At 45.9% G+C, this 23,166-nt stretch overlaps 1 protein-coding gene across 3 annotated transcripts in view; it reads right to left on the bottom strand.

Moving 5' to 3' along the window:
• Positions 1-1,171: 1,171 nt before the first annotated feature.
• The window catches only part of LOC142587765 (uncharacterized), a 42,329-nt gene continuing 20,334 nt past the window's right edge, over positions 1,172-23,166 (bottom strand). For 2 of the 3 annotated variants that reach the window (XM_075698996.1, XM_075698998.1), the window contains 5 exons: positions 21,597-22,795; positions 17,353-17,573; positions 13,048-13,135; positions 9,644-9,836; positions 1,172-4,467 (listed from right to left, as the gene is read on the bottom strand). In XM_075698996.1, coding sequence (XP_075555111.1) covers positions 3,817-4,467; positions 9,644-9,836; positions 13,048-13,135; positions 17,353-17,573; positions 21,597-22,795 — 2,352 coding nt within the window. In that variant the 3' untranslated portion in view covers positions 1,172-3,816. The remainder of the gene's footprint in view (positions 4,468-9,643; positions 9,837-13,047; positions 13,136-17,352; positions 17,574-21,596; positions 22,796-23,166) is intronic. The other variant, XM_075698997.1, reaches the window with a different exon arrangement.

Below are 23,166 nucleotides of genomic sequence, written 5' to 3'. Positions count from 1 at the left end.
ACGTACCCCTTCCTTTCCTTGTAGCAAGATGCCCACCTCTCAAAAAGTTCTGCTATCGGTGCTTCTATGCATTACAGGTCCCTTATGCACACCTCCCCGAGTGTACACAGAGTGCCACTACCTCTGAAACTCTGTACTTGCTTGATATTGAAAGCCATCATGAAAATCGTTATGGCGTTCGGCTTTCAAAGCAAAACCAGAGGTTACATTAGCAGTCAGGCCACTCATATTCATGCAGAGAAGCTAGCATAGAATAGGTGTCAATTTTGTCCTTGCTCTCATATCTGAAGGCTTATAGCTGATGATAACAAATAATCTCCATTTGAAATGACACACGTTGCTTGCTTTATACAGAACATGACTGCACATGCTCTCCAGAACAGACAAAACAGAAATGATTACCAAAGGACTGCAGGGTTCATGCAGAACAATCGACTCAAAATTCAAGAACAATTAACGGTTTCCAAGCATGCCAACAAACAAAATTCCAAGGAGGGGGAACAAGCCTTAATCGTGCACATTCACTGGAAAAGAAATATCTTAAGTGCAATTTCTTGCAGCTAAGCAGCTGGCGAGTTGGACACACATACACTTCACACTGTTCAGGTGGCTTTACAACATTGAATTTCCCACTGTAATGATGTCAGTCCCCTTCCAGCGTGATGGTTAGTAGTGTCCGGCTTCAGTCAAATATATTGGTCGCATTAAAGCCAAATGACTGAAACTTACTTTCCATCATATTATAAAATGCCAACAAACAGGCACTTCTAGAGCCTGCGGCTCAAAAATGAAGCCACGGCGGCTGTGGTGGGAACCAGACAGGAAAAGAACACAACAGTGGTACGGCTTAGTCACTCAATCTGGCTTTGTCTAGCTTCCCGATAACAATTGTATTTTAAACAAGCATGTCATTGCTGGCTGTGCCCATGTCACATTGCACCGTCTATACGAGAAGAAAATATCTAGGACTGCTTCCCGATACTATTATGCGGTGTCTATGGAATAGCCTTGATGCGGAGTCTGTTACTCTGAATGCTCAAAAGTCACTCCCAACCCAAATTTTCAAGGAGCTTTAGAGACCCTTGAATCTTTTACTTTTCCAATTTAAGGATTTCCAAGGAGGTGTACAAACCCTAAAGCACTGAATGAGACGATACAACTATGGAATGAGTGAAGCTCGACAAACATATTTTAATGATAATTTACAAGATCACTGCTTTGCTCTAGAGCAGGGGTTATCAAATTGGGTTAGTGAGAAGAAATCTTGCATTATATGTAAGATTTAACGAAGCTGTCGTGCTCCACATCCGCACTTCAGCAGTCTTTGAGACAGCCACACGGCAGCGGTGCACGCAACTCCTCACTGCAAGATTCGCGGGCCCAGTGTCGATGCTTTTAATTCATGTTTGTGACGAGAGTTTGCAACACACGAGCGGGAATCAACTTGGATGTTCTGCAAGCTTTACAGACTCTTCCGAAGTTAGCGGCATCTGCCCGGTTGAATTTCGTTGCTGACGCATTGCAATATTAGCCGTTTGAACACAATATTGTAATGGAAACATGGGGCGTGTTCCTGCGTCATTTGTTGTTTTATCGCATTGGTGTCAGCACAGTGCTGCTTCGGTACAGGCTGGTTTCCTACAGCACCGCGACAGTTTCTACCTCATTCAAAATAAAAACATGTGGTAAACATTTGAATGCGCACAGGGACACCGATAAATGCTAGGCGGTTGGGGAATTTAGGCTCAGCGTTGCGACCGGTACATTGAATACATTCTGCAGCGAGACTGATTGGCAACGTTTGTTCATGAAATATACATTTTTGTGCAGCTGACATTTCGTTTATGTGTAGGCATTGCTTACGGCACGCAGTGCTAAGAGCAGTAATGGTACGGCCAGCTTGTGCTGCAGTGCAGTGTATGGAGCGGTGCAGGAAAAAAAGACTATTTGTCTATGTTATCATAAGTCCCTCACATCAAGGAAGATGGTTGTCAAGATCAAAGAGAACATGCAAAACTGCAAATGATGGAGACCACACACAAGTGTGGCGGTGGCAGTAAACTACCGTATTTACACGATTGTAAGTCGACCCCTTTTTATAAATTTGAAAGTCTGAAGTTGGGGGGTCGACTTACAATCGAAACCAAAACATGGCCCCGCCAAAAAAAAAAAAGAAAAGCGATACCAACGAGAGCTACAACGTAGTTACAATTTTATGTTTGCTCTATGGTCCTACCCGTACTTTTCGCTATCCCGCGTGTTTGTTCGCTTTTCGGAAGGGTTTTTCAACATTTTTGAGAGTCTTACAGTGCATGCAACATACATGGGGGGTGTCGATAATTGATGCAAGCGCCGCTGTTCCCATTTGCGGCGGCGCCCTTAGAAAGGCGGCTTGCGGGGAGTATCGGTAGTTCATGGAAGAGCAGACACCGTTCGCGGGTTTCTCTTTCTCTGTTTATAGGCATTGGCATTGGTTTGACCAACTTTTTGACGCGCTCCATTTGACTGCCTGCTACGTGCTACTTCTATGCTTTCCCGGTCATCGTGAGTGCTGCAGGCCCACTAATCTTTCGGCACTCGTTCACAGCAGCGTTCATGAGGGCTGCCATCCTTTACGCCGAAGAAACAAATCACTGCGCAGCGGGCCGCAATTTCGATGTTTCTAAACGGGTGGTGCGAGAGTGGCAACTGCAGCGAAGCGAAATTTTCACCCTGTGGCGGCAAGTGAGAAATTTCCCACGTGCCGAAGTCTGGACGCTTTCCGGAGCTGTAGGCTAAGCTTGAGGCAGCGTCGCTGAAATGCGTGATCGGTCTCTGCCAGTGAAGTGTGACGTGGTCATGAAACAAGCCCGGACCTTCGCTTTAATTTTAAGGTTCTGCTCCGCCGTGAGTACGAGTGGCTGGCGGCAGAAGACTGCGAAATTACGCCAACCGGACCTGTCAAAAGAGCCTCCCTGACGGCTGCGTGTGGTTGGGTGCATTTGGCGTGGGCTGCTGTTCTGCAAGATGTCCTGGCGCGGTCGTTTGCCAAATTTGAAATTTCACTGGACCACGACGCGCTGTGGGACCGCAGCAACGATGACGATGGCAGCACTAGTGAAGACGAGTAGTCCAGTGACCATGTCAGCTACTAATAAATTTTCGTTATCGAATGCGCCCTCGGGTTTTTTTTTTTTTCGGTCAAGCGATATGGGGGGGTCGACTTACATTCGAGTCGACTTACAATCGTGTAAATACGGTACGCAAAGCGGGAATACTTCTGAACTACTGTGGTGGCAGCCGCAATAGAGTAAAGCAAAAAAATTAGTTTAGCTGGAAGCTGAGGAGTGGAAAGATAAAGAATGTTTTTTAGAAGTGACGGGAGGTTGCAGCACCTCTTCAACTATGCCAGGCGGCGCTTTATTTGAAAAGGCACATCTTTTTTTTTTTTTCAAACATTAGGTAACTGGCCATTTGGGATTTGTTTCTGCCGTCATGCATGCATGGCGGTGACCCTCAAAGGGTTAATAAGCATTTTTAATGAGTGTACATAAATACATCACTGGAAAGAGGAGGAGTTCCGTGGCACTCTGAGAAAGCTGGTGGGCTTCCCTGAGGTCACAAAGTTCGAGAGCCCTTGCTCTAGAGCTACAGTGGCACACACAAGCAATAAAACATTGACACAGTCTAGACACTGGTGAGTTCGACTGCAATGGAGTTTACACAGTGTGGAAACAAGATGGTACATGAAAGTATACACTAAAGACACTGAATGCACTTCCCAAGTGTAATTACAAAAAACTACGCAGGGTCACACTCCACTCTCGCTGAGCCCTTTCACAACAGCTCGTCAACTTGGTCTCTGATCGAGCTGAGCACTCCAATCTGACTGTCCGCGTTGCCCACTTCCCGGCACACTTCTTGCAGCAAGCGGCCAACAAGTTTCAGCGTGCTCTGCTTATGCAGCTGCCAGTTGTCATTCCGCGTGCAGTTGTCGAGCTTCTCGACCCGGTGCAGGAGACCCTGCAACGTCTCGATGCTGTCCACCTTATTGGGAACCGGTGTGCCGCACGGCAGCAGGCTCAGGCGCGCGTTCTCAACGGCTACCATCACGGACATGTCAGGTGAGACCGTCACTGATCGCGTGATGCACGGCATGGGTCGGTGCGTGATGTGGACAAAGTTCACCATCCTGTTGCTTAAGGTCTTCAGCCAGAAGCTAGATGTGTCCACTTCCATGATGTCCATGAACGTGAGCGGGGCTGGTGCCGCCTTCTTCTTCTTCTCGGCAAATGGAGCTGCCTTGCTTAAAGTTCGCTTTACAGCGGCGCTTCTTACCCCAGTCGATTTGTCGCGTGTTTCACTGGAATCTCTGCCCCTGCCTCTTGTCGTCGTTTTTCTTGGAAGCAATGATATCATTTTCCAGCCACTGCGGTCAGAGGGGACCAATTGTTCTCCCGGTTTCGTCGCATCGTTCTCCCACGTGATCTGCAGAAAAGAGCACACCGTCATGCATATCATGCATAGTACTAGTGGGTCAGCAATGCCCACAGCAGCTTCTGAGAGCATCAGACCTGCGTGTCTTGCTCACATAGGTTAAAACATAGCATAAATGTAAGCGCACCTCTGTATGAAGAAAGAGCACACGTTTGGGAAAGTGACATCAAATGTCGCAAACAAGTTCTGCAGACATCTCCAAGTTTTGTGAAAGAAAAAGTTTGCATATACCTGAACCGAGTTGTCGGTGAATTCACCCCCACCCTACCGTTTACTTGTCTTGTGGTTAGCTTTTGTTCGTACAGCAACTGTCTCAGAGTGTAAAGGTGGTGAAGATGGTTTTGAATCATGGAACAGGTTATCATCATCAACCTATTACATGTCCCCTAAACAACGAAGGCTCTGCCGATAATCTCCAATTACTCAATTTCTCATGTCAGTCAACTTCTATGCTTGTAACTTTTAAAATTTCACCAGACCGTCTAATATCCTCCCAAGACTCCTTGCTCAATGTTATTGCACATTGCCTCCAACCCTTTTTAAATATAACTAGGAAAATATTGTGTAAAATATTGTTACGTAGGAAGACAACGTAATCATATTCTTGCAGTCAACTTTTAAAGAAAATTGATGTTAACTCCTTCCATACCAGGCTATATTAGCAAATTCTGAACAAAAGTGGCCAATTACTTTTTAAAGAACCCCACTGCCAACATGTTTTACTTCCTCAAAGAGAATAAATGTGCTACTGCTTACGCCGCCCCATGGATTGCGTGCTGCCATATAGTAGCAAAATTACAACTGAGCACCGAGACAAAACTAGGCTCGTCCATGACATAGCTAGAAAATGCAAAATACCAGTGACAAGCTGGGCTCATCTTTCAGAGTTTTGATACTGAGAAGCGTGGATGAACCTATCCTCCAAGGCATGGAAGGGCGTTAATTTAATCTATCAATAAAAAGCGCCAGTGAAGTCCATTCCAAGTACCACAAAATGACAGAAGGATACAGGATACAGCGCAAACATAGCCTATCACAGCACAATGAGATATTAAGGAATCTAGCGGTCCAATGCTGCCGATTTCCCATCAGGTGGAAGTGCTTCCAACCGTCTGGAATTCCCGCAGTTGCCAAGCACCAGGTTGAGAGCGAGCATGTACTCATATCAACAGGAAGTAGCCAGCGGCAGCACTCATCTGCCTCCCACAGGAGCAGCAAATGCTCAACCAGAGTTAAACCTCAATATAACAAACTTCTCTATACAGTGGAACCCCATTCATACGTTTTTCACCGGACTGGGGAAAAAAAACGTAACAGCCGGGAAAACGCAACAGTGAGGAAAGCTCCGAAAATGAATGAAAAGGTGCAGCTTCAACTATAGACAATTTATTTCCACACAGTGCGCTTAGGAGTTCAAAAATTCCAGAATGGTGGCTTGCCATTTCTTTCGCTCGCTAGAAATCACCACACGTTTCTCAATAGCCTGGAAGGCCACATTGCTGTCAGCGTCGCTGTGAGGTGCGACGTACCTGCGGAGGAGGTCCAGAGCCGCGTCGGCTTCTCCAAAGCTAGTATTTGGCAACTCCCTGGCATCATGTGGCTCGTGCTCCTCGTCGTCACCGCGCCACGGCAATGGCAACGGACGAAGGAACATCTGCGGGAAATTTTGCCCTCTATGGCGTAGTCATGCTAACGTGCTAACGATTGTTTAGTATTGCTGCGGAGCGTGCGCGTCCGAGCAATCCGGTTGCGTGCGGCGCGGCGTGGTTTCGCGAGAAACGTAAACAAGAGAGGAGAGCTGGCCCGATAGGCGGAGCAACGCCAACTTCCGGCTTCACTTTAGCTTCACAAAGAGTGACGTGTGGGCCTCTCCCGAGTTTCCTTCCTCCATGAGTCGACCCATCCAAAAACCACGCGGTGATCGTAATTACAGTGATGATAGTGGGAGCATTTTTCACGAATGGCCACTTAGTGGCGGCCTCTCAAACTGGCGTGTGGGTTCTTGCAACCAGTTCTATAGCCAAGCCCAGCCAAGCCTGGCCAAAACTCGTCAAAAGCCAAAATGGCGGTTGGAGCGCGTTGCCTACTTTAGCCCAGGCGGGTTCGGGGTGCTAAGTTGCGATGTATCATGCGGGAACGTTTTCAAAGCTACTACGTAACAGCGGGGTTCCTTATACATTGGATCCTACGCAAGCTATGCAGGGACCGGATGAAAACGACGTAGCAGCCGGGAAAACGCAGCAATGAGGAACATAACAGCAGGGTTCTACTGTATAATGAAGTATTTACATTTTTGTAACTTCTTGTCCATAGAACATCATGTATTTAGAACCTTGATAGAATGAAGTGTGTGTACAGTGCAGTCCACTTATAACAATATCAAGAATGACCATGTGAGAATGAAACATTTAGTTTCATTTCTCACAGCCAATTAACCATTAGGCGCATTGAACTAGAAACCCGTATTTGCTTTCACGGGAGTTTCAGATTCACGTCTGTGGTGTCCAGCTGCTGTACGAACACTAGCGGCAATCCTATGGAAGCTATGCCGGGACCGGATGAAAACGACGTAGCAGCCGGGAAAACGCAGCAGTGAGGAACGTAACAGTGGGGTTCTACTGTATAATGAAGTATTTAAATTTTTGTAACTTCTTGTCCATAGAACATCATGTACAGTCAACGACCAATTTTCCGGACGCCCAATTTTTCGGACATGACTGATAATTCGGACGCCTTCGCGGCACCGCCAGGGTACCCCATAGAGTAAATGTATAAGAACGGTTGAAATTTCGGTCGTAAAACCCCTTCGCCGTCCGATTTTTCGGACTTTTTGCCAAAACCGCAGGTCCGAAACGGCACTGATCGAACCCACTACCGCCCGTTTTAATTTTCTCGCCACCTCGAACAGAGGCTCTCACACCCAAGTCCGCTGGCAGCCATAGCCACCACTGCGGCAATTTGGTTACTTCGACGTTCACTACGAAGCGTTTTGCTTTTGCGGTACCGTGTTTTTCATTAAAACAATTCGCTGCTGTTTGCAATGGCGCCGACTCCGCCGAATCCTCGCCGATGGCTTCGAAGCTCGGAAGGCATAACACGTTGCATAACGCAGTTTCCGACAGTCAGCTTTGCCTCAATACAGCGGTGTGACGCGGTGAAGCATACGCAAAGTATTGCGGTGAAGCATATCAAAGTGAGAAGGGTCATTTGTCACGGGATACAGTGTGTATTCCTTAATTATACACGCATGAACCCGCCGTGTCCTGTCACAGTAAGAGTACCGATACGCCTAATAAGCGTACGGGTAGGCCATCAGAGCTATTTTGGAAGTGCCTGTGGCGATTTGAGCCATTGGAGGCAGTAAAAGGCATGCATTTGTTTTTTCGGACTGCCTGATTTTTCGGACGTTATCGCGGCCCCTAGGAAGTCCGAAAAGTCGGAAGTTGACTGTATTTAGAACCTTGATAAAATGAAGTGTGCGTACAGTGCAGTCCACTTATAACAATATCAAAAATGACCCGATTGTTAGAACCAATCATCGCTTTATCTGGACTGCCGCAAGAAAAAGCTGCCAAACATACCTTTGCAGGTCTGAAACTAAATTTGCCACTTGCATTAAACAATAGACGTTGTGCAAAGTAGCCTGTAAAAATGAAACATTTAGTTTCATTTTTCACAGCCAATTAACCATTAGGCGCGTTGAACTAGAAATCCGTATTTGCTTTCACGGGAGTTTCAGATTCACGTCTGTGGTGTCCAGCTGCTGTACGAACACTAGCGGCAATAATTAAGTGTGCATGTAATCAATAAGTGACTTGATCGATGACAGTGCACTTCACATGATCAAGGTCGATGTCAAAGATGGGTCATTGTCAATATCGTCACCCCCGTCGCACAAAGCCACCGTCTGTCGTGACAATGATCACGCCGTTGGAGATCTCTTCGCATAGCGAGGCAGCACTATCTACACTCAGAAGCTCCTCCATCAAAGCACCACCTGTTTCATCGTCAGTAGCAACATGCTTCCGGACCTCGGTAGAAGTCAGCTGCTTCTACCGTGTTGGTTCCAGGGGTTTCGCTCAGGCGAACGAAGCCCCCCTTTTCTGTTGATCGACATAGCCCCAGGTTGCAGCCGTCATGATTGCGGCGCTCTTTAATGAGCTCACACTTTGAGCCTTGCAAAATTTACAGCTAAGTCTGAAGCGATACAAAATTGTGCTTTGTCGGCACCATCTTCTATCAACCGGGCTGTCCGCTACTGCATCTACGGCGCATGTCTGCGCTCGCTGAGAAGGGGGCAAAGGATGGGTGCCACTTTGCGGGCTTTGCTTCTCGCTTTTCTTGGTTTTCTCTCTCTCTGTCCTCATGCATAGCTCAATAATGAGGAACATGCATCAGTTGCCCACAATCAACGCGGTCGACGTGGACGATCAACAGGCGAAGCACACGTATGTCTTCAAAAGTCGTTCACGTAGCATTTGACAGCATTCGACAGGTGGTAAGCACGATCACCATTAGCTAGACTTGGAACACTACATATCACTGCGACAAGTTCAGGGTGCCATCATTGCACAGGAAAGAAAAAAAAATGAAATTTTGATGACAAAATTCAGAGGTGCGATCATTACACGAGTGCGATCATTATGCAAGTAAATTCGGTAGTAAGCTTCTACTCCTATATAAGCCATGTACGCTGTGATCAACTGTCAAAGGAAACTTATACTTAGTATTCAATCATTCATTATAGCTAAGAAGCAAGGCAAAGCCTGCAGTTAAATTTTTTTTTAAGCGTGTGTGTGCCTAAGGCATCGTGCAGTCACTTTTCCGTGACATACTGTAACACCGGCAATATAGATGGGACCGGAACATAGGTCAACCCCCAAACATTAATTCTAAAAATTGAAAATATCGGTATAAACCAGTAAAAAATTACCAGTATATAAGATTGGGGTCAACCTTCTGCCATGTTCTCTTGAAAAAAATTTCGACCTATATTCCGGTTATTACAGTAGCTGGAAAACTATTACGGCTATAATGCTTCAAATACAAATCAGGCGTTCCCATTAACGTTGGACAGTACTGCACATCTCAAGCCTGTACGACGGCAGTGTCACACTGCTGCTACCGTTAAGAGTGAAAAAAAAAATGAAGGGCCACCACCACAAACCTCTGCAGACGTCTTGCCCTCAAAGATGCTTGGAATAGCTTTAGGTTTAGGGATTCCAGTAAGTGGACACCCCGTGGTGATATCGGCGGGTCTGAAATGGTCGGAGCAGATGACGGTCGTCTGCAATGGCAACCAGCCTGTGCGGCCCATAGCCTGTGCCCACTGTTTCTTGACAGCAATGCTTCTTGGGAACCTGCAAGCAGACAGAAAACACTGCACACTTTCATAGCACAAACAATATTTGGCGCTGAGTGCCAAGTGAATGACCACGGGAGATACAGCAGCGCGGGGGTTCAGGACCGTGTGTAGCTGCTGACCTGTGAACATTAGGATTCGCAAAATCCCACATACGCAACAGCGAAGGAAGGGGGAGAGGGGTAGCATGCATTTTTATCAAACCTTGCCGTGAGCACACAACTTTTTCAGGAATACGTACGCACATTGTTAACGACTTACCTTTAGACTAAGCAGACAAGTAGCAGTGAACCTACAAAAGCACGACCGACGAGTTTTTACATCACAGTGACCTTTCTTTTTTTGATACTTGCTGTGGCCGATTTCACTCATTTCATGGCCCAATGCACAAGCTTTGCTGAAGCAATTAACCCTAAGAAAAGAAATTATGGGGTTTTACGTGCCAAGACCACTTTCTGATTATGAGGCATGCCGTAGTGGAGGACTCCGGAAATTTTGACCACCTGGGGTTCTTTAACGTGCACTTAAATCTAAGCACCACAGGTGTTTTCGCATTTTGCCTCCATCGAAATGCGGCCGCCCTGGCCGGGATTCGATCCCGCGACCTCGTGCTCAGCAGCCCAACACCATAGCCACTGAGCAACCACGGCGGGGCAATTAACCCTCTGATGTCATTTCACCGTCAAAAGACTTCTAATGGAAGGTTTGAAGAGCAAAACATTCTTGCGATAAGCTTATTTTTTGTAAGTACCAACGCAACACACATAAAAGTGTGTGGTGATCTTAGGTTCATAAACTTTATGAAAAAGTCACAGGAGTTGGCAGGTACGATCGCGTTTTCTCCAGATATGCAATAAGGATGCTGAAATTATAAAAGGTGTGGTCCAAGAAGACGCCAATAAAGGGCAAATGGCAACGTTTCGTCAGCTGGTGAAAAAAGTAATAGAAAAGCACAGAAGCATTCGGACGGGCTACGTGCAGACCTAGGAGGTGTTTTGAGAACCTTAAGCATAACCTAGCTGCTATATATGTATCATTTAAAAATTGAACACTCTGTCAAAAAAAAAAAGGTATGATGATAATACAGTAGATCCTAACTTATTAGGCACACTCTCCTTTTTTACCTTCTTAAATGAAACTGACTATTTTTTATTTTCATGTTGTTGCAACGTCGTTATCTCCAGACTTTGTCTTCTAAATGTATCAGTAAATGTGATAAAACTAATGCTACCTACGCAAATAGTTGCTTGGACAGGCGGTTTATGTTCTTTCGGCAGACACAGTTTCTGCGAAGTAGGGCAGGCAAATAAATATTTTTCTTTATTTCACGATTTATTGTACATAAGGTTCATAATTAAAAACCTGAGTGATCAATTCGAAGGCAACTTCATTTCGTTTGATTCTTAAATAATGCTTCCGTTCCGATATAATCATCATCGTATTTGACACTCAGTAGCTCAATTTCGCATTCCCAGACGGGAGGCTATAGAGAGACCCTCCCCCCTCCCAATTGACGTAGCTTGTTGCGGAGGAATGCCAGCCAAGAGAGGGCAGTAGCACAGCTGTTACAAGCTCCGCCAGGCTTCTTGGCTGGCATGCTACACAATCGGCTGCATCACATGGTCGGTTCATCTTTGGGTCAAGGTTTTCACCTCTGAATGTGAAATAGCCTATCGAGTGTCAAACTTGATCATGTAAACAGTCACCCACTTATTTTTCAGATTTTTCAGCAGAATGCCCGAATAATCAAGCAGTCTAAATCTTGAACTTTAGCTGCAAAATTAATTTTGTTGCTTTTTTACAAAGCCAGAGATATGAATAATTCACTTAAGGTGCGATCACACTTGAAAGCCAACTTTATTATTTATGGATAAATCTGAGCCAAGTTTGCACTCTTCATGTACGAGCTGATTCCAAAAAATGTAATATTTCTCGTACTAAGACAAGTAGTACCTCATATCTCACAGAAACGAGGTTCTTTTATTTGGAGGAAAATTAGCATCTAGAGAAAAAAAAAAAACACAGTAGCTAGGATATGTAGAAATAACCTTGAATGTCTATGGTGTGCACTAAGGAATAAACTAACATCCTAGGTCAATTCCAACTAGAGTTGGAGTCAACTGAGGTTGCTTGAAGAAAATGCAATACTGACATGTGAAACATATGGCTAACTAAAAAATTTTTGTTTGAAGAAAATACAAGGCTAAAATTAGGCTTAGCACACACTCAATGCCTTTACCTTTTTGGTAAAGAATTATTGCAATAGCTAAATAGAACAGAAACTATTGTCTCTCTGAAACTGCAAGTACATGTATAAGTCAAAATTGTTGTTTCGAGAAAACTAGGGAAGACATTTCAAAGAATATTTATTGGGACATAAGTGATAAATTCTTATGGAAATTGAGGGTCTTGGAACCTGATGAAACGAATCTTGTGAAAATTAAGGGCTTCAGAGATGCAAAAATGACAGAACTGAAAATGCGATTTTCATGCTAATTTTTTGGTGTTCAAGAGGAGCCTCCCCCTTTACATTTGCCCTGTGCTTTGCTGACATACCATCGACCTGAAATACCGCAATGGCAAATACCATGGGGGTACCGCTGCAGAGCTAACGCAGATGGTGGTCCTTGGCATGCTGCCTTCGAGGGTGCAGAGAAACGGCACTTGAGAATTTGTTTTTGTTTTTTGAAATCCCGAGCAACCCTTTCGGCACAAGGTGGGCGCAGATTTCCCATATTTAGCTGAAATACAACGAGGTGCTGCAGGGTTCGCCTCTCGGCACAATTCGGTGCAATTGGCACAGCGGTAGCATCACTGGAGGACCATACAAGGAGAGCATTTGCCATTATCTATGTTATCATTATCATTATCACTCAGTAAATGGAACTCCTGATGAACAGAACCAATTTCCCTGGTCCCTTGATGTTCCATTTAAAGGGTGTCCACTGTACGTATGCGAATCGCTGCACTGCTCAAGGCAAACGTAGTTTTCTTGAAAGCTTTGTCAACAAAGCTTTTTACAGTACAGTAAGTACTATTACTAGTACTGCTCCATCGAGCAATCCATTGGATTGTGGCTCACTTATGGTCAGTTTCATTGCACTCAAGAAAGACGAAAAAATGCGACCTACAAGAACTAGAAAATGGCACTAGGTTCGCACTTTCAAGCACAGTTCCATGGTTGATGTTATGCCAGCTTGCAGACTCACCTGTAGAATGACAGCGGCCGATGCCTGGGCTCATCGGAGCGGTTGGAGCAGGAAGGAACACAGCACTTGAAGATAGCATCACCTGCGTCTGCAAGCACAGTACAAAAGGCCACCAGGTCAGCCTGGAAGAAATGAAAATGCTCCTCTCTGATGACCATCACGCAGCAGTTTACTTTAGCCATCAAATGCATTGGAGAAAGAAAAAGGACAAGGACAGAGCACGAGGTCAGGCAGCCAGCCTAGGCAAGGCAGACCTCCTCAAACACCGGCTTTTCCTTCAAAGCCTATCTGCGTGCTGGCTCCTGGGAAGTGGGCCTTCCAAGGTAGCCAGACTTTTTAGGGTATTGTTTGGTTTGTGGTAGCTCTTAGTCGTGCCCTCGTCCCGATCAGCCCTTGTCACCCCTTTCTGCTCTTCCCATGCTCTCCTTGCACCTGGTAGTTAGAAATTACTGCTTGCACATCAAGTGATGACGGCATCTTTCCCATGAGCCTTTTCTTTTATGTTTTATGACTAAAGCTTCAAGACTGTCACGTAACATTCCTTACTAGTCTTTTTCCTTGCTTTGTCGACAATACTGAGCCCCCACTTCTAGTCAGGAGCAGCTCGTCAAGCTCCCCGCTCTTTATGCAGCAATGTAATTAAACATTTTGTTGTGTATGTTTGTCACCCTGTCTCTGCCTGGGCCCTCTCCGCTGCTGGTCAAGCTCTAGACTGCCGGGCCAGCGCTACCTCAGAGACTCGAGAGCCCCTTTACAACAACGGTAATACCTATTCTCCCTTCTACACAGTTTTGCATGATGAGCTGATGCACGCAACTCCAGTGCAACTGAAGTGGCTACTAGTGGATCGAGCTAAGCCTTAAGCAGAGCTCCAGCTAGAGCAAGCAGCCTACGATGCACATTTACTGATTCTGCTATTGCAAACCTTCTTCAGGCCCAAGCAAGGTGGTTACAAAGAACATTCAAACAAATAAAATGTAAATGTCACTCTGATAGCGCATGCAGCAAGAAATTACACTCCTTATAGTTATTCCTTATAAAAGAATGAATATAATATAAAAGTGCCTGTAAGCGGGAATCATCGTGTCATTGTATGTCAGCATCGACATAAAGTAAATGGAAAGGTTGGGAGCACTGGATACAAGGCATATCAAAATGGAGCTGCACACTCTACAACACGTTTTTTGTGAACAGCACTACAGCTTCTGCTAAACCAATGGCAGTAACTACAGCTTCTGGAATTTTTCTGAGCCAAATGTATGCAATACACGTAACACACATGCACATGGCCTTATCATGGTTTACTGCTGGCAACGTCAAGGTGGCATCATAGTGACAACAGTTATCACAGTTCGGCTCAGTTCAATGTTCATTGAATAAACACAGGTCAACACCTCACAGATGTCACTGCTTGAATGATAATGGGAAACCTCATGCAGCTCTTCTTGACCCCCGGCCTGCTGTCAGCCCTTCTCGATGCCAACGAAATTCTAGTGACACAGTACTTTTTAAAAATCCAGTTTTTAGTGTCAACTTGCCTCTCATGAACCTAAAGAATTACTTGCTTCATCAGGTGGCACGGGCACATGCCTACAGCAGCACATCCATGCATGTGGACAAAAGAGTTCATTTCTCCAGTTTGGTAAGATAAAAGGCGGCCTTTTTTTTTTTCCTAAAGTACTACTACATAGATACTGGTCCACTATCACATGGTGGCTTCTTGCGTTCCCTTTGTAACCTGGATTTCTGCAGGATCTAGCAGCGTCTTAAATATACTTCACATTGTTTTTTCGTCATCGATGATGACGTGTAGGCACCTTTACACAATTCATTTTCTCAAGACCTGGCCGGCACAAAGTGATTACATGCTTGACATATCGTGCCTCCTGTCTCTAGATTTATCTTAAATCTGAATATTTCAGCTTATCATTTCTGGCTGCATATTGAAAAGGACAAAAGTCGGCCTCCACAAGCATGGACACAGAGTCTGAGGAGGCTAAACCGTTTTCTCAGACAAAATTTTACATAAGAAATCACAGCATTTGTAGATATGCAATCAGGGCACACAACAATAAATACGAGTGGATGCATTTGCATGCTGAGCCGACAAGAAGAGACAGTTCAAGATCACGCAAGATGCACAAAATCTTTAGTACCCTTCAGCCTAGATGCCCTTGTGCCACAAAACATTATGTATCATCATCACTGCGCACTGGTTAGTCCCGTCTCCGCTTATGGGTGACCAATGTGTCTCGTGAATGTATCCTTGGCGCTGAGTGTGTTCTTCGCGGACAACTGCAGAGAATTGCAGTGCAGTATTGGTTTTGTCTAGATGCAGCATCTCACAGCTGCAGCAATTGGGAGCTGTACTCGCCCATACGTCACAACCTTCGCTGAAGCCGCACGCATGCTTGTAACCCTCGCAGTCAATCTAGGTCCATGCAGAGGTTATGCTCAATGACATCCAGGAATTAATTGTGACTGCTCTAATTACCCTATCTGGTTTATGAAAGCATAATTAGTACATTCTACAGTGCGTGTGTAGCAATCACTAAACTCTTCTGTTGCCATGGCAGGTCGAGATGAAGTGAGTGGCCGAAACTGTCGATGACTTAACTGCTGTCGCATCAGAAAACACGAGAAGCCTTGTACGCCTCTGCCTTCCATTTATACTGAGAGCCCTCTTCTTCTTTAAGGAAGGATTTGGGGCTAAAATTGCAACTTTTCACAAGAAATACACATACTATTTATATTTATGTTTTAGACTTCATAACTAATAAAGAAGCTTCTCACTAAACTTGGTTGCATCTGGACTGCAGAAAGGAACCATGACGGTTGCACGCGCTTGCAAGCGAAAGTGCCCATCAATACTGTTGACAAAACAGAGCCTTGCAAAGTGCAAGAGAAACTAAATGCAAAATGAATTTCTTCGTTTGAAAAATAATTTTTTGCACTTTTCAGCCAGGCAAGACCTATTGAGGCTGTAGCATACCACACAAAACACATATTCTTTTCAGGTGCAGGGGATCGAGATTGCGCGGCAGACTGAAGGTCGAATCGGTGGATCATAAATGGTCCACATACTCAGATTACAGTTGGCACCAACCACTGGTTGATGCTGGAAAAGTCGCAAGCGCCGGAACTCATCATTCAGGTGTCTGCGGATACATTCCAAAAGGCCTCTTTGCAACAAGCCTAGTAAGCCAGAGCTGAATGCAAAGCGTTTGAGGATGTAGATGCAAAAGAAGTGCCCAACGATCGAGTTTGCAACCTTCAGGTGAGACTTCAGCAGGCTTAGCTGTATTAGAGACCAACGAGAGTGCAGATGTCATAGTGAGAGTCCTCAAGAAGCTGGAACTGGAATACAGAACACTATATACTACTTGAATTTTAAACATGCTTCGAAGACAGAAAACGCAGACATTCTTGGCACACCCTGACAACAATAAAATAAAGCTTTGCCTTCAAAATATGCAATGTTTACAAAAAAAGAAAAAAGAATACATAGAATGGCAAGCAGCTGCCTATATACGCCATACACAAGGTATCTATTCAGAAAAATAGTATGCATATATTTTAATGAGCATTTTTGAAATGATCGTTTTCCTAAGCTTAGTTGTGCAATTTGCGACACCATAAAAATTTTTTTTGCATTAGAGTAATAAAATGTTGAATGCATTATAATGGCAGTAAGTTCATTTGTTCTGAGAAAAAGTTAATAAAAATCGGCACACTGGTTCAAAAGTTAACCTTTCAGAGTAGCTTCCCCCTCTCAAATGGGCACAGCTGAAGAAGGCTGATCTCGAAGCTCATAGCTGATAGCGAGCACCCTTCCTCGTCGAACATCTCAATAAATGGTGCCCCATCCTGCATCTGACCAAGCAAAATAGCAATTGTAGTGTTTCTGCTCAAGAATTCAAAATTCAGTGTCAGGAATTTTCATCAATTAAATGCCAAAACCAAAACAAGATTATGAGATGGGCCTTAGTGGGGGACTCTGGATTAATTTTGACCACCTGGAATTTTTAGCATGCACCCAATGCACGTTACACAGGCGACTTTGCATTTCGCCCCCGTCGCAATGTGGCTGCCTCAGCCGGGATTTGATCCAGCGACCTCGATTTAGCAGTGCAATGCTCTAGCCACTACGTTGGATCAGTTTCATCAATGAATATGAAAATAAATTAATACTGATATAGATAAAGCAACTTCTACCTCCTGCTTACTTGCACATTTAAAGAGTTGTATTTCACCACTTCTATGAATGAACTACGAAAATACGAGAAACCAAAGTAAAATGCTTGCCTGAATTTGTGGGCTGTTCGTTTGCAACACTTCGGTTTCGCACAGGATCAGCAGACAGAGAACTAGTGCCTGCCGGCTTGTTCCGCACGGGCACCAAGCTTGGATATTCTGCTGGCCGCTCAATGTCCACAGATTCAACTTGATCGGATGTACATGTCGCTGCTAGCGAGTCGAGCGCCCGCTCACGCAGCTTTGCAACAATGTCCCTGCTCTGCGTCTTACTGAAAAGAAGGTGGGGAAAGAAAGGGAGGTTAGCTTGAAGGGCGAAGCGTTGACAGCGACAGCAAGGCATATCGTTCGGCTTAAACTCCTTGGATGGTGCTCTAACTATAAGAGTGCGAGACACATTGATGCAAGGCAGAATGCAAGGCAACTGCTGCTGGCAACAAGGAACAACGTCCCGACAGCTACCAGGCGTATGACGATGCATTGAAGTGGCGCTGCAGGTGTCGCACCTCGGTGGTGCATGAGGTGAGACCAACTGAAAACTGTCAACACCACAGTGAGTGCCCAGTCAAATATTAGGTGATCTTGGGTTGACATTTACTTTCCGTTCTGTTTCAGACCACAGCATACTCGCAGCAGCTCAAAAGGAACACTAGTGTGGTCGGAGTGTGCACGACGCTGATGTCAGCAGCGGAAGGCAGTAGGCCGTCCTAGCTCAGCCATCGTGCTGACTGAGTAGAGCATTGATAGTGCATCTATTTCGCTTCGTTGTTTTCTGCAGCTAAATGCACTCCCACATCTCTGATAACCCTTTAAACCTTCCCGCGCATGCATCCAGAGTGTCTGTATAATTGCCCATCAAAATAAATAAAGATTGCCTGCGTCTCTTTGTGCTCTATCGTGAATGACACCCAATCGTGATAGCGCTACCTCAGCACATGGCACAGACATTAGTGGCGGCCTTACAGCAGTCTACTTTGGTTACGTCCTGCAAACAGTCAAATCTGCATTAGCAGCATGGCCGGAATGAATGTTCTTGAACACATGGCTGGATCTTTAGAACAACGCAAAATTCTACAACACGCGCACTACGCAACTGAGAGTTCAACACATCTGGATGTGAAGAGTGCTTGTGCTGCAGGCAATCCAAGCATCAAGGAACTGGCTTACGTAGCACGGCATTTTGAGTCGCCAAGCAGTGCCAGTGAGCACATCTCTGCTATGTGTAATTAAATAATGAATCACAGTACCATACATTTGCATATACAGAAAGGGAACTGATGGGCTAAATTTTTGTTAGTCACAACCTCATGAAGAAAATGGACAATGAAGCCAAGGAAAGCATCGTGGAAATTAAAGGGGCCCTGAACCACCACTCAGGCTTGATGAAACAACATAGTCCGTGGGTAGAATACATTGCTGTGAACATCTGAGCCAAGTTTTGCTGTTGTACACGGTGCGTGGGGCTCGCAAGCGGAGCCCGAAATCACCTTTCTCTCAAACACTGTCTTTTCAACAGATGCCTGCTCCTCATTCTCTTCCGGATGCTTTATTTCGTAATAAAGCAGATTCCTATATGCAGCTGCTATTGCTAGCTGCGGTCTGCTACGTAACGTAGATATCGCCGCTGCCACGAGGTGCCGGCACAGGTCCACTAGCAAGGTGCACTGCGGCTCGCTGAGGACAACCGCATTTGGTTTATGTTTAGCGCGTCGTAGGCACCAAATCAGAAGTTGTGGTGTCTACGTTAACATCCAAAAGGAGATTTGAACTGCGTGCCACGGTGACATTTAGAATGCGGAGTGTTGTGAGCACACCCTACCCCACCATAGCCTTCGCAGTGCAAGGCATTGAAGAAGGAATAGGAGCACAGCGGAGGCCATGTTTGATTGTCAATAACACCGCTTATTCTGAACGCGCTGAAGTACTTTTTGTGGCAAAGTATTTCTGATATAGCCTATTTTCACTTCAGATGCCTTTCTCCACTTCAATGAAAAGTGGTCCAGGGCCCCTTTAAGCGTGGTTTTTCATAAACAGAAAAAAAAACAATAAAAAGCGAAGTTAAAGTGAATGAAAAACAACTTGCCACTCACTAATGGATTGCACTAATGTGCAATCGAGCTTCAGTGGTAGCTGTCCTCCCGTCCACTTTTTTAGGTACTATATGTACATGTGTGCAAGATCTGGTCACGGGTCATGCGTCACATAATATGTGAACTTTGAAGCAGACAACTGGTCAATAATCTTTGTATGCTACTATACAGTGTGTTTCTATGCAGACATCAAGTAATATTTAAACACAGTCGTTCTAAAATAAAAGGACAGTTCCTTCGGAGACATGCCGTCAGTGGTGGTGAGAATGAGATTACTGTTGATAGGAGGTAATTAGTTGCTGATTAACAACAATCCATTAGTTAACTTCTAAGCTTTTAGTTTTGGCGGAGCCCATCGTAATTCAGAAATCGAAGCGAGTTCTACATACAAGCCATATCAACTTTTGGATCTGGAAAAATGCAATCACCCATGGAATTATGGCACAACAAAATTCAGCTATCAGAGTGCGGGAAGGCAAAACTGGGAGGCTGCAGCAAGCGCAATGGCATGCCCCTCGAGGCGACGTTCTGCTTACGTCACCCAGCAGCGGGCAGCACTGCGACAGCGAGGAGCACGGCGCACAGCAGGAAAAAGGCAATGCCGAAGCACAAAGCTTATATGCATCATGCTGGTTTACGACTGTAGCTGTGTTGAGCAATGTCATCAGCCTCATACAGTAGGCTAACATAGACTTGGCACAGCGATTTCAGGTGTACTAGACTTGGAAATCAGAAATGCATGATAATGATGCCAGCGGCTGATGCAAATATTTTATAATGATCAGTACTTAGATGTTTCGAGGTTGCATTAGGTTTTAGTTCTTACACCAGGTGCTCAGATAGTGAGATTTTCAAGGTAATGTTGGCAATTCAGGGACGCCGCTGCTCTTTGACAAGTAAAAACCGCTACAGTGAAAACTGTTTACAATATATAGATGCACCGCGGCTGCTGCTGTGTGTGGCATGCTTGTGCAGCCAAAAGAAATTTCGACATACTGCAGTTACTGCTGTACCAAAAGGCTGCGCAGTGGTTCTCCAACGAATTGGTACGAACTGACACGTAATCACGTAAATTTCATGAAAAACACGCTAAGACATCTATAAATCATTTCGCATCATGCGACAGCAACGCATTCAAGCAGTGCCAAGCTGGTTTGCAGAAGCCTGAGAGCAGGAAATGCTCGCCACATGCCCCTTCCTCCTCGCCCAATGAAAAGGCCTAGAGGCATTATCTTCAAGGCCATTAACAGGTTTAGGCATTGGAAACAGAAGCATGGCGTGTAGATCATTAAAACAGAAGCCCGTGCACCCTTCCTCTCGAGGGAGCCGCCTATTCCAGCCAGAGAGTCAAGCTCAGATGCGCAAATGTCTCTGCGTAAGAGACACTGCCTGCAATGTCACCCACTGTGGCATGTGACCTCAGTAAATAATTTGATGAAGAATGCACAATGTCGCCACTGAGAGTGTGCTGCGCAGCAAAGAGAAGAGAAGCAAAAAAAAGGCAGGGATCGTGATGTAAGTGCGACGCGGCCTATCGGCTCTGGTATGGGAGAAGGCAGGGATGGATTGCTGCTTGCGCACGCTAGTCAAGTCAGAAGAGAGGGCCTATATTGGCAGTGAAACTCGCCTCTGGGCTGCCTGGCAATGCAACATTTCAGTTCCTGCTTTCTCCTCTACTAATGAACCAATGTGAAAAATACATGTGGTAAGCTGCTCCCAACAATTTCCTGCACTTGTATAACTAAACTTACGGCGAATTCGGCAAGTCACACCGGTGCACCCCAATGAGCTGTTTCATCCAATAACGGTCACACCAGAGGTGCCCCAGTGCGTGCCGGTGCAATTTGCCGAATTCACCGTTAGCAATGGGGCCTGGTGTGGGTTCATGCATCGCCACACGTGCAACAACACATGCACTGCCATGCTGCTTTGAAAACACCAGGGTTCTGCAAAAGGGAAGAGGCCACTCTCTTTAGCAGCATCCTCATTCCCTGAAACTTCGAGCAGGTCCAACGTCCACCTCAAATGTTAGTGCCTTACTTGATCAAATGACAGAAGTGTCTGCCACTCACTGCCTGAGCACAACCTCTGCAGTGGCTGGAAAACTAATTGTGTACTTTTCTCTAACAAGCAATACATCCTCTGCTCATCTCTAGCCTGTAATCTTCAACACATGAGCAAAGAGTGACAGAATTCTGGTCCTACCTGGTACTGCCAGCTGATGTATTGGAAGATTCTGCAGCTTGCAGAAGGGGTTCTTTGCACTCCTCACAAAGCATGAACGGGGAACATTGCCCTTGAGGATAGTTTCCTACAAGCCACTTGCGAATTTCTACAAAAATCTTGGTCAAGTCTTTATTCGGGAAAGTGCGTTGGCAAACATCACATGCACCTTCAGAACCGTTCTCATCAGGCTGGTTGCCAGACTCGGTGCCTACATCATATATTTCGTTTGCGTGCTCTCGATGCTGCAGGTCTGGTGAATTCGTGCTGGCCGGTGTTGTTGGAGCTGTCACTGGCTGCCGGGAACCAGCCAGTGTCATTGGAGCTGTCACAAGCTGCTGGTCACTAGCTGGTGTCGGAGCGGCCACAGGCTGCCGAGAACTAGCCGGTGTCGTCGGAGCTGTTACAAGCTTCTGGGCACTAGCTGGTGTAGGAGTGGCCACAGGCTGCCGAGAACTAGCCGGTGTTGTTGGAGCTGTCATTGGCTGCTGAGAACTCACGGGTGTCGTCGGTGCTGTCACAAGCTGCCAGGCACTAGCTGGTGTCAGAGCAGCCACAGGCTGTAGAGAACTAGCTGGTGTTGTTGGAGCTGTCACGAGTTGCTGGGCATTAGTCTGTGTCATCGGAGCTGTCGCTACCTGCTGGGCACTAGCCGGTGTTGGAGCTGTCCCAAGCTGTCCATTGGCTTGCTGGGCGCCCGACGGATCTGCCTCCGGCGCCGCCGCTGGTTCCTCTGCAGCTTTTGGCTGTGCCTCAGGCTCCATTACTTGCAAAGTATTTGACCCGAGCTCTTTTGAAGTGGTACTTTGCACCATCAGCACCTTCTGTTGCTGTCCGCACTCCGCAACATCTTGGACGCCTAAATTTGGCGCGCTTTCATGTTGCGAAGTAGGCCCCGTCATCGCCCGCTGTTTCGGCTGTCCGCCCGATGGCGTTTGATGCGCAGCGGCCGCTACCTCGTGACGTGTGGAGTCATTGCCACTTGTTCTGACATGTGCGGAAGGTACAGCAGCCGAGGTCGCTGGAGAGTTCAGCGCAACGACGATGAAAGTACTCGCCTTTGCGAGAGCCGAGGACTCAGGTGCGTTTGTTCCCCTCCCGTATGGACAAACTGCGTCGATCGTCTGGGTACGGATGCCAGCGGCGGCAAGCTTCCTGGGAGCGCGGCGAGGTTGACTGACCTGCACAGATGCAGCAAGTATTGCTATCGGATATGTGCACTTTCAGAATACAGGAGTGCAACATGTCAGTAGTCAAAAAGAGCCGTAGAAGGAATCCTGTCCCGATGCTTTTGGCCGAAGCTACATCCACAGGTGAAGACATCATGAAGATACGCTTTTAACCGATTCCAAAACGCCTCCGAATCAAACGCATGGGTTCAAAAAAAGAAAATATCGCGCACGCAAATCTAACGTGCGCAATTCACCACCACAGAGCGCAAATTTATTCACATACTTAATGACCGTCATCGTCACTGTCAGGTAGCACCTTATCGCGCTGTATCAACGGTTCCTCCGCGCGTCGCATTTGCTTTTGATATACAGAAATTCTT

The sequence above is a fragment of the Dermacentor variabilis genome, chromosome 7 (genome assembly GCF_050947875.1).
Source record: "Dermacentor variabilis isolate Ectoservices chromosome 7, ASM5094787v1, whole genome shotgun sequence".
Taxonomy (NCBI): Eukaryota; Metazoa; Arthropoda; class Arachnida; order Ixodida; family Ixodidae; genus Dermacentor; species Dermacentor variabilis.
Note: the sequence above shows the minus strand (reverse complement) of the source record. Positions and strands in the feature narration are given on the sequence as shown.